Raw genomic sequence first — 12967 nt, forward strand, 5'->3', positions numbered from 1 at the left:
ACAGATCTGGTTTGCTGCTACCTTCTTGAATTGATTCTACCTCCCTTGTTTTGATTGTTACTAGAACCTAAAAGAGGTTACAACAACTCCCTTCCAACCAGAGCCTTGTGGCTTGATATGTTAGGACCCATTCCTACCACACACACTAAAAAATAATGAACACCAAATAAGTGCATCTGCTGCCTATCAGATTGTTGCATTGGCTGCTTCTTATTTTCATTCTCAAACAAAGAGCATTCCTCCTTTTAATTCCTCAAAGGCTGAAACAAAAAAGGACTCTGCCGGAGATGGAGGGGCTACTGACAATATTGATAAAAAATGTACTAATTGAAGTCTGAGTTGAAACGGTGGTGGGAAAGAGACCATGAGCAGAAAGAGATGATTCGACACAAAACACAGCAAAGCAATTAGAGATGAATCAATACATAAACCAGCAAAGCAAATAGTGCATTTCTACAGTTGAGCCATTTCAATTAAACTCTTATAAGCAACCACCAGATCATAGTTGTCACGGCGTAACGACGATCCAAGTCGGTGGAGGGGTGTCTGATCGATATATCGATACGTCCATGGCATTGCCATGGCGATCATGTCGATCATGGTAGAATTGTAATTAAATCCAAAGTTGAATGGCAAACTAGCAGATAAATCAAGATTTATAAGAGCAATGGCAGAATTATAATTAATCTGAAATTGTAAAGGAGTCGCAAAACTGTAATTTAATGGAGTTAAAGAGAAAACTAAATGGGCTAAACAAAATAGCATTAGAGAATATAGGAGGTTTTATGTAAATAATATAAATTGTCCTTACTTGAAATTTTAAAGACTTAATATGTCTTCTTCAACTTTGCAATAACATGATAGAAAGAGAGGCGGTGAACTGGAGTAGTTCCAACAGAGGAAACTCCTTATGAAGATGATTCTCCCTGCAATTTCTGGAACAAAATCGTAGCGTGAAGGTCTGCCGATCCCAACGAAAAATAGCCCCAAAATTCTGCTGGCAACTGAATTGTGAGATCTAAAACCAGATCTGGTGGATGTCTTAGTTGTAGGTTACTTCGAAAATTTGAATCTCATAGAAAGAGAGATTTCTGGATATGAAACTTCCAGGTATGGATCGCCCAAGAGAAAAGAACTTATGGATAAAATCTCAGAGCCAATCGAAGTGTGTGTAAGGATCCTAAGATGGTTTTCTAGAATCTGGTAGTACCGCTCAGAAAGAAAAAAACTCAGAAACCAAGACTAAAATAGGAGATTTAGGGAAACAGGAACGCCATGGCATTGTTCGATATGCACATTACTCCAGCGTAATTTACATATCCTCAATCTGAGAATTTTTAATTCAAAAAAGATAATACTTTCTAGACTTTAGTTCTAGTTATAGTATGATTCTTGCAACACAATTGTTTCGGTTCATTGAGCAAATCAAGAACCTCAAATCAACAGAAAATATAACACAAAGAACCAACTTACAACAAACCAGCTCTGGGTTGGAGTGCAAATGTGGGATATAAAATTACAAGTAATCGTTGTCTAATTCAAAAATCTATGGTGTCACTGATAAATATATTAGAGTACATTCTCAAGTATCAGGTTTTTTTCCTATCCAAAAAATAAAAAAAAGTATCAGGTTTTGGGTTATAGGTTGTCCCACCAAGTTTTCATGCAATCATTAAGCTCTTTGTCAACCAAATTGTTGTTTCTCTGGATGATACAACTTCTCGAGCACAGTTGGAGCAGGAGGGAGAGTACAGGTTGTCGGTGGTGCGTGATGGTCACCCCCCTCTAAGTTGCAGATTTCCAACGGTTTGAGAAGGGAAGAAGTTGTTATGGAAGGCTTTTATGTATATAAGTGATGGGGTTAAAATGGACATTTTAAATTTTAAACTAACAGTGTTAAACGTCAGGGGGAAGGTTATATATTGATAATTTTAGGGTATCTATATAATTAGGCCAAAATACAAGGAGTGTCTGTGAAATTTAGCCTAAACTATTTAGAAAGACATTTCCAATGCATCATAATTATAAAATTTGGAGTTTCCTATATAAAGTTTTGTTTTTTTTGGTTGAACCTATAGTTACTATCTTCCAAAGTCTTAGTTCTATCAATGGCCCAATATCTGGGCCGGAGGCCTAGAGCTAGACACCGGCCATATCTTCTACCTATGCATGAATGTGACAACATTGATTTATTTTTCCATGGATGAGGTTAGAGGAAAAAGTCTGGCCGGGCCTTTGGGAAATTTGCGTCATTTTAGAGAATCGTCACCTAAATTAGGGTTTTAGACCCACAAAATATATTTAGTCCATTTAAACCAAATCCAACTAAAGATCTGCTAGTGTCAAGTTTTGGAGCTAGAAGTCGGTTAAGCACCTAATCCACCTAATTACACCGAGCTTCCTATATTTAGTTGGCATCACTATTTGAATTATTAAATCTAATTTTAAAGAACTGATGGTAGGGTCTTAGTGATTTATAGATGGTTACGTTTATTTTGTTAGTAACTTAGGCACTTAAGCATTACTTGTAATATTTTTCATAAAATTAGTTGGTACAAATTCACAAATGTATAAATCTATATTCCATATAGTTATAATTGGTGGTACGGTAGCAAACTTTCGAATTAAATCATTCCAATATATGTGGTTTGTAATTTTGGAAAGTTAGATGACCTTCATAAATTTGTCTGTATTTTAGGAATAATGCAACATAATGCTACTGATGATGTTTAGTTCTCTCGGATTTTAAAAATCAAGTGATGAACAAAATTACTATCGACCAGTGAGAGGATGACATGTGGAAACATCTTGGATGAGGCCGGCCCGAACTGTCCTGAGCCGACCATCAAATCATCCATCCAGCTCATCATACGTGTCAGATGCCGGGACAACCCGACCTGACCTGAGCCGACCATCGGATAATCCATCTAGCTCATTACAACTATTAGATTCTAGGCCGACCCGAGCCGACCCGAGCCGACCCGAGCCGACCTGAGCTAACCTGAGTAACCTATCTGGTTAAGAAAGGGATCACACCTTCCGCATGACTTCCAAGCCAACATGTGTCTAACCTGAAGAGCGCCACGTATACAAATCAAGAACACCCCGCAATAGTCTACCATCATGGGAATTCTACACTGATCTATCATTCAAATTCTATAAATAGCAACTCCAAGCCTAGGTAAAGGGGTCAATTTCACTTTTCATTTCGTCTGCTTAGAGATTAATTTGTTGTAAGAGGTCTGACTTAAGCATCGGAGTGATTCCGTCGGCTCAGGTCGGCCCTCCATTTCTTAGCTTTGTTTTTTTGTGCAGGTCAGCTCAGCCACAAGAGAGCTAGCTCGGATTAGATCTTGCTGCAACATCAAGTATGGTGGCGGTTCCTAAAAATATCTAGGACTCCCCACTGATCTTGGTATTTCAAAAGTGCAGTTATTTTGAGATATTGGGGACAAAACAAGTAAGCGCGTGCGAGCTTGGAAGCATCTCCTTCTATCCCAAGCTGGCAAGGAAATGTTGACAAAGTCAGTGGCCCTCTCCATGAATACTTTCGCAGTGGCACATTTTAAACTTCTAAACGTACATCATGATAGGATCAGTATATTATCAGCAGATTTCTTTTGGGGCAACCATGAGCCTAAGAAGAAGATAATATGGAGGTGTTTATGTTAACCAAAGGATCATGGTGGTTTGGGCATCTGAGATCCCCAAATGCATAACAAAGCGCTTCTAACCAAGATGGCATGGCCTCTATGGAAATTTCCCGACTCATCTTGGAGCCTGTTTATGAAACAAATTTATTTCCCTTCATCTAGTTTCTTAGAGGCCAGGTTGGGTTCTCAACCTTCTTGGGTGTGGAGGAATATATTGATGGGGCGCTTAGTGTTATTGGCAGGCCTGAGCTGGCTAGTAGGCAATGGGGAAAGCATTCAAATATGGAATGATAATTGGCTACCTGGTACTCACAATTTCAAAGTGCAACACCCTAGTTCCCCTGGGTGTGTTTACAATTGGGTCTCCCAATTAATCGATCACTCAAATATGTGTTGGAAGCAGGATATCTTGGAACAGATTTTCCACCCTTCAAATGTGGCCTGCATAAATCAGATTCAACTCCCTCTATTCCCAAGGGACGATCATCAAGTGTGGGGTGGGTCGATCAATGGCCTCTTTTCGGTGAAGTCTACATATCAGGTTTTATGTAATGCTCAATGGGTGGAAAAGCAAACACAACCCTCATCTTATGTACATAAATGCAATTTACCATTCCCAAAATCGTTTGGAATTCTATTTGGAATAGTAGCACTCTCCCCAAGATCAAGAGCTTTCTATGGAATGTGTGTGCATCAGGATTGGCTACTGGAGAAGGGTTGCAGAGACGACAAGTACCGATTGATCATCAGTGTCATTGATGTGGAATTTCACTAAAAATAGTGGACCATATTTAATTTGTTCAATTGTCAATTAGCTTGGGTGTTACATATGTACCCAAATCCGTACTAATTTGAACTTATGTGTGTATTCTAGCATAGCTTGGGAAGCTCCCTATGCTGGTGAGCTATTTAAGTTGATGATTAAGCCAACACATAAGATCACCGACCCGAGAACGGGGAAACCTATCGTAGAGAGATTCCTCAGTCAGGAGTCGGGAAGATTTGTTGACGGTAAATTCACTAACTTCCCTCCAACCACTAGTCCTATAAGTGAAGAGTACCAAAGAAAGAATCCAGTGTCTTGTAACATTGACACTTGGTGTCTTTGCGAAGCGTGCATTGAGATGAGAAAGTTCTTCGGAGTTCTGGAGGAAAACTTCAACTAGGTGAGCATCAAGCTTTAAACCTCTTGATTAGATTTTTACATAGTAGTCAAAAATAATTGATGCATGAGAGTAATAGGGCTTATGAACCAGAGTGTATATGTGTATGCTACCTAAACTAAGTGGGACCCTACCCCTACTTAATATTAAGTTGGATTAAGGACACTAGTGTCATTTTACTTTGAGTAGTGGGTGGGTTGTGTGACTAAATTAGTTAAATGGCCAAATAACCTGATTTGGGATCTAAGGACATAGTACCTAACAAAACAGGCCCTAGTACCTTTTGGACCCTAAATAAGGATTCCTTTCATGACATTTGGGCATCTCTCACTCTTGAGAGCCCTAAATCGATTTGGAGAGAAAATAAGAGAAGAAGAAGAAGAAGAAGAGAAGGAGAAGGAGAGGAGCAAAGCTCAACTCATCATACCTTTGGTGAGTGTTCCCTTCCCCCACTCTATTTCTCTCTCCCTCCATTGTTCTCATTTTACATTTTGGGTTTGGGAAGGCATGACCATTAATGGAGCTTCACCAACCCAAGGGGAGAGCCATTAATGGAAGTCATTAATGCCATCCTTGTGAAACTAAATGAGCCCTTATGGTTCTCATCTACCTTCCATCCAAATACCAAACCCATTTATGTGAACCTTAGGTTAAGAACAAATGATTTTAGGGATTTCCATGGGCTTGGGAGTGTTATTCATAGGGCTATGTATGAGACCACATTTGGGAACTCTAAGTGAGTCTCCCTACCCGCTTTTGCATCCTACTACTACTTCCCCTTCCATGTCTTGATGAGAAACCCATATAAACCCTAAAGCTTAAGAACCCAATGGGATTGGATGTACAAAACCCTAGTTTTAGGTGGTCATTTGGGTTAGGGAACCACCCTTGACCCATAGGTATGCCTCATTTGAGATAAAAGACGAAGGGGACAAAACCAAATCCACCATTTGAGCACAACAGTCATCGGCTGACACAAACTGGGTTCACCAGCAGATGGGCCCCAGGTACCCATCTGTCGGTCAGGGTAAAGTGTACCTGTCGGTCACTCTTGGCTAGTTTATCGATAGGTGAGTCACTGGCAGATATAGTCATAAAATGCATCTGCCGGTTAGAATAAATTACACCTGCCGGTCACCCTAATTCTTGAATTGATGCCCTTATTACATCCCTCTCTTACGGGGATTTAAAGCACTGAATAAGCCTATATTATGTACATGTTCTAGGGTATTTAACTCCACATGAGGACCTACCCGGATCAAAGGTTTCGGGCCTTGAATTGGATTGTCGAATGAAAACACAAAGTGAGTGGATTAGGTACTTGATTTAATTTCCGAATGTTTCTCACTTGTAATATGTGACTGCCACTCATGCATGTGTTATGTTTAACATGCCAATGATGTTATAGTCACTATGCTTGCTTATTTAGGATTCTATATCCTATATAAATGTTAGTCTATGGCTACCTATGTTAGGATGCTATCATGATGATTGCTAGATGCTTAGGAACTATGTTTACATTTGAAATAGTATGGCGAAATTATGAATGTGGATATTGGGTATGTGTTGACATGAATGTGGATGATGAATGTATGATGGTTATGTGATGAGTTGTGAAAATGAATGATGGTTGAGAGGTGGATGTGATCAATGGGATCCAAGTGCCGTAAGTGAGTGTCGGACTTGGGATCGCCATGTGATAGTAAAATTGTATGTGCATGTGTAAGCTAGAGGGGGCGAGAGGATAGTCAGACTGAATGAGGTACTATGGACTCTATCTATTGGCCTACACATGTACATACCCTAATATGCATATAGTTGTATGCTGGTTAGGATGGTTTTACACCCAGTGCTACAACCCTTGGCAATAGGGTTTACATGTTGGATAATCATCCCTGGGAAACCAGCGAGACCGAATGATGTACCGAAACTGCGGTAGTAGGATTAAACAATGGGGGTTTGTTGGGTAAACCAGTGAGACCAAATAAGCTACTGGAACCGACAAGGCTGAATGAGGTACCGGGACCAGCAAGCTCCTAGCGCAACTCGGGTTTGTCATCGCTAGGGCCGAGGATGCTACCTATGGTGTTGCAGTAGTACTAGACTGGACTTAGGATGTGATGTTAGGGGAAAAATAAACTAATGCATTCATGCATCATCATATCTATGTATTCATGCATATTTGTGTTTGCTTGTGTGATCTGATTGCTCATTGGGTTTAGTGAAACTCATCTCTCGAGGGTCCTCTCTTTTAGATTTTGATGCAGGTGTATTGGAGCTAGGTGGCTCAGACTATGTGGTTCCTAATGGCGGTAATGATGACTGGTGAACTCCTGAGACTGAGGAGCATGGACCAAACAGCTATTGCGATGCTTATTCTCTTGGGGAACAATGATTCTCGGCCAGGTGGCCATATTTTGATACAGTTATGTATTCTTTTGCTACCTTTCATGATAGATGTATTACCTAAATAGTATTTAATATATAAGTCCTGATTGGAAAGAATTGTAAACTTTTGGATAAATTTTCACATTTATTGTATATAATACAATTTAGCTTCCGCTACTCTGACAATTCTAGTATTATTCTCTTTCTCTCTTGATTTATCAACTACTGTTTGGATGAGTTCCTTTAGATACTGCATCAGTGATCCTGGTGGGAAAATGGAGCGTAAGTGTACGCTCTAGTCATACCACCCTGTGGTACAGGGACCGGGGTGTGACATTGGGCTACCTAGTTTGGTTCTCCATTAGGTATTAAAGTCACCAATCAAAATCCTACTAGTTTGAGCAATTGGATTTTGAAATGGGTAACTACAAAATTCAAGGATAAGGCAACTGGTCGAGCTACATTCTGCCTTTTTTCATTCCTATGTTGGTACATATGGAGGGCTAGAAACGATTCCATTCATGATTGTATTTCTCATTCTCCGGAGGAGATAGGACGTATGGCTAGTTCAACATTTGAAGAGTTCTGGTCTACTACAAGGTACCCCCCTTACCACACACATGGGATCAATATAATCCACAGGTGATACAACCTCCTCAATGGCAACCTCCTCCTCTAGGATACGTTAAATTGAACAGTGATGCTGCTTGCCCGGCCAAAGGCGGTAAAGGCATTGGTTTGGTCATTCGGAACTCCACCGGTAAGGTACTAGTCGCAATCTCGGAGCCCAACGGATTTGCTTTAGTTCTTTAGGGCGAGGCTCTAGCCATGCATCTTGATATGCTTCACGCTCCACAAGATAGCATGGAGAAGCTGATTATTGAGTCCGACAACAAAGAACTCATTTGCTCTCTTAATTCGGATTCGACACACCTTCCAATTGATACCATTACCATCATTCAAGATATCAAGCTATCAAGGACATGTCAACGTATTTCCTGAGTTGTGTGTTTAATCATATTCTAAGGTCCATCAACAATTTTGCTGATACCTTGGCAGGAAGGCCCTGTCAATTGAGTGTATGACTAGCTGGCCTATCTCCACTCCATGGGCGATCAATCTTTGTAATTGTGACTCCATGCGTTTATCGCATCATAACCAAAATAATAATAATAATAATAGCAATGTGGTCCAAATTTTAATAGCTTTAAATATTAAAATTTAAAATATGGTCCCCCTTATGGTACAAATTCATTATTTAATGCAATTTCTATGTATATTTACCCTCATTGAGAAAATCACATTAAATACTGTTAAATAAGACAAGAAGCATGAAGGTGTCAAGTTCTAAACAGACCTAGAGAAGTGTCATTCAACAATCCTACTAGATAATAATGAATAATGAAGAATATTTTGGAAAAAAAATGCAACATGAGAAATTATATTTTCAAACATAATATTAGATTAATAGGTACTATAACTGGACTCAGGTCCCCATTGTGAAAGCACAGACATAGTTAGGTGGCCATCACGTGCTCATCTTATGGTGTACCTAACCATTTCTTACCTTTATGAAGGTTAATTTTAAGTTCTTATCTTGCTCCCATGGAATGGAATACCTGCAAGTGAAGCTTTTGAGACAGAAGAAGCAGAAAGATGGATCTTAGGGGGCTTTGGTTATGGTTTGAGACATGCAAGCCCTACCTCTTTCTTATCTTAAACGAGCTTTGCTTTGCAGTGTTTTTGATTCTCCTTCAATACATCCTCTCAAAAGGTGTCAATGCCCTCGCCCTTGTCGTCTATGAGCACATTCTTGCCACCGTGGTTATATCAGTTCTTGCCTTCTTCCTAGAAAGGTACTTTCTTCGAACACTTCATATGCACCAACATTTGATAGTGCATTATCTTTTTTGTTTTTGTTTAGACAGAAGAGGCCCCTACTCTCCATCAAGATACTATGTTATGCCTTCCTTTTGGGACTCCTAGAGTTAAGTATACCCCAACTCATGTTCCAAAAAACCTAGACTTTTACCTGTCCTTAACATATTTGTTATGTAATTAATCTTTGCTCCATTTTTATTTTTTCATTTTTTCAAAATGAATAGGGTTACGCTTTGTCAAATACTCTTGACAATGAGCCTGCAATTCGTTGATTCATCTTATCAAAGCATTGGTTTGAACTTAAAACCTGCAATCATCATCGTTCTAGCAGTAGTTTTTGGGCAGGAAAAGATTGAATTTTGGAGTAGTAACGGGCAGGCTAAGATATGGGGTGTGACTGCATCTGCTGCCGGAGTATTGGCAACAGTGCTTTGGAAAGGACCTACTGTACTGAAATCAACCAATTTGGGAAGTTTTCAAGTAGCTAGTGATCAGGCCACCATTGGTGCTATTATGATCATCGTTGGGGTACTTTCGGGCTGCTTCTGGAGCATTTTAGTGGTAAGAGTGATAATGTTTTTTTAGTTTGTTTGTTTGTTTGTTTGTTTGTTTGTTTGGGGTTGGGGTTGGGGTTGGGGTTGGGGTTGGGGGGGGGGGGGGGGGGCTTTAGTCTCTTCAGCGTGCATCTAACAGATGGAGGCACTCGAGGTGCATGTCTGAATTAGGGGTGAAATAGGGCTGGGTTTTTTAAAACCCTAGCCTAACCTTGAGTCCTCTTAACTCAATCCAAGCCCAACTCGGCCCTAGATCGGGCTGAGATATATTAGCCCAGGCCCAGCCCATCCGGTCCTGATTGACTCTGATCGGGCAGGTTGGGCTGGGTTGGCCCTGATTGACCTTGATTTTTGCTAGGGCCTGGTTGGCTGTGATTGACCAATCTCATGTGATTGGGTATTGGTTTGTTTCATACTCAATTGACTATTAGACTTTCTTTGGGATAAAAAACTTAGCCCAATCTTAAAATTTTAAATACTTTTGTTCAGTAAATAATTAACTCTTTTTTTTTTTTTCTGGTAAACCAATAGATAATTAGATACTAACAAAAAATTGCAAAATGTAATCAATAAATTATAAAGCATAATCTAACACAAGGCCGGGTTGGGTTGAGCTTATCCTGAATCAACCCTGGCCCAGCCTGACCCTGTTGGCAAATAGCAGTCATGGGATCAACTCAATGGTTGCCCAAGGGAAACCAATAATCTTTATACTAGGGTTCTACACCTCCTGGGTTAACCCATGCATTGTTGCCCATGGGCGTCCTATTAAAAATTAGGGTTTCCCATGGTTGCCCAAGGGAACCCTGGTGTAACCCAATTAGGGTTTGGTATAAAAATTTATTATCAAACCCTCTCTTTTCTTGTCACATAAAAATATGGGATCCACAAGAAGAGAGAAAAGCATCTCCTTTCCATCCTATGGAAAGAAGGAACCATCCCATACCCAAATGCCCAACGAAAAATAGATCGATTCGGGTTTCTTTCACATCCTATGATTACCAAATAATTAAAAACACTTAATGTAAATATAAACATCAAGATCTACTAACTTGTTGAGCCTCAAGTGTTGCTTCTCCTCCAGAAAATGGTTCTTCCCCTAACGAGCCGATCAAGAAAACCCTAATCTGGATCTCCTTGATGCAGTAGAAGATCACTAAGCCAAACCAGAATTTCTTCTCCAAAATCTGGATTCAATCCGAAATTCCAGGGTTTCCAAAACCCTAACCTGATCTCACAACTCTATAAAGCAAGAGAACAAAGGAGAAGAGAGAGAGTGCCAGGGGACGAATTTTTCAGAAGGGGAGCTAGAAAAATTCGTCCAAGGCTAGATTCACTCTGGCCGTACCCCCTGGTGTGTTTAAATAGGTGAGGCTTTAAAGAGCCTCCTCATTCCTAGTGAGAGTCTAACACTCTCTTTCCTGTTTGACTTAAACCCTAGTGGCCTTAAGTGATGGGCTTCTTATTAGTGAAGAAGTAGAATCTAAAAGGGAATAATTGTAATTAACTAATTTAACATTAATGGGCCTTTAATTAATTAGCATCAAACCCATACTAGTTTAAATAAATTAATTAATAATTAGGAAATCCCAGAAATACCCCTGCATATCAAATATGCATCAACCCTCTACTAAACAACATCATTGTCATGGAATCTAGGGCATGCATACTTGTACTGCCAAACCCCATTCCATGGTACATGTCCAAATCAGAGCGTCTGTGTACGTGATCGGAATCCACAAAACTCGATTAAACTCTTTAATTAAATACATAATTATAAAGTTTCATTTTATATGAAAATATGTTTTGCAAAAACCATTTAACAAAACGATACATAATCTTGATTCAATCCGACCATCCACATACTAACTCCTTTGATGTTCCTCAATCGAGAAGTGGAGAGCATGTTGAGTGACTCTTTCACTCACATAATATTACAGAACACCGGTTTTCGTTCTCTTGAACCGCAGTCATTGGTGAACCAAAGAATACACTCACATCACGCAGTGACAAGGCCCTCTCAGGTACTAGGTCTCGGTGACACATGTCTATGCCAAACATACATCTGACAGTAATACATGAGAGAATCGACAAAATAAGATTCTTTGCCAATACTAACATCAACATGTGTGTACTCACATTCGTACCCCAACATCAAACATGTCTAGGCATACCCAATGCGATGACCATATGATAAGGGCTGCCCAACCCAAATCCTAGTCGTGACTACCAATTTAAAGTAATTCTTATGGACATACATTGCTCAAAAAGTTTATATCGCATGTGATCCTATTAAACAAACATGTATGAAATGTTTAATAAACAATAAACCGGGTTGAATCGGATTGAACTGGGTTTGATGGACATACATATCCAACAATCTCCCACTTGTACATTAAAACCAATTCCCCATACATTTTAAGCCCATGCCCTCCATGTGTTTCTTAAACACTCCAGGGGATAAGCCCTTCATCATGGCATCCAACACATTTTCAACTGTGTCCACTTTGGAGATACTCACGCCGCCTTACTGGATAATCTCCCTGATAAGGTGATTCTTTCGCTGTACGTGCTTGTTACTCTAATGAGCCCTAGGCTCCTTGGCTTGTGCAATTGCCCCTCTGTTGTCACATAATAGGGGAATAGGGCATTTGACATAAGGGTGTCAATCGATACGGTATCTGCATGGAATATATACTAGATACAGCACTGTACTATATAAGATATGAATTTCTAATACCGATACCGTACCAACTCTGTATGGTTTCTAAACGGTATATATTCAGTATACAAACCGGTATGAATTCGGTATTTTGGAAACAAAACTGAATAAATGAAGCAGGCGACAAACAAGAAATTTCTTTTTTTTTTTGAAAATTTTAAATCAACGCAAGTAGAAGCTATTAACGACATTGGAATTCAAGAGCAAATACAACCTAAAATACATGTTTCTTATACTTTAATCATGACCAAACACAATCATCATCTACAATCACCATTGATTTGTAAAAGGAAGAAGAGTAGAGGATAAGAAGCCTTAAGAAATTACTCAACCTTCGAAGTCGTAAAAGGTTCTCTCCTGGTTATTCAGGGCATAGAGGACATCTATTGCCGTTACAGTCTATCTCCTTGTATGCTCTATGTATGACACAACATCCCGAATAACGTTCTTGAGGAAGATCTTAAGAACACCCCTCGTCTGTTCATATTTAAGAGTCATCAGCGCTGATCCTCTAACACCTTCTCTCCTTGTAAGATAACGAATCACAGGCTTTGTGATACCCTGGATGTTATTTCTCAAAATCTTCCTTTGATGTTTACAGGATTT

General features: G+C 39.6%; 1 protein-coding gene across 1 annotated transcript in view; it reads left to right on the forward strand.

Moving 5' to 3' along the window:
- Positions 1-8795: 8795 nt before the first annotated feature.
- LOC122662084 (WAT1-related protein At5g64700-like) overlaps positions 8796-12967 on the forward strand; it is a 91160-nt gene continuing 86988 nt past the window's right edge. Inside the window, exon 1 of the mRNA XM_043857642.1 lies at positions 8796-9060. Coding sequence (XP_043713577.1) covers positions 8861-9060 — 200 coding nt within the window. The 5' untranslated portion in view covers positions 8796-8860. The remainder of the gene's footprint in view (positions 9061-12967) is intronic.

Source organism: Telopea speciosissima, chromosome 5 (genome assembly GCF_018873765.1).
Source record: "Telopea speciosissima isolate NSW1024214 ecotype Mountain lineage chromosome 5, Tspe_v1, whole genome shotgun sequence".
Lineage (NCBI taxonomy): Eukaryota > Viridiplantae > Streptophyta > Magnoliopsida > Proteales > Proteaceae > Telopea > Telopea speciosissima.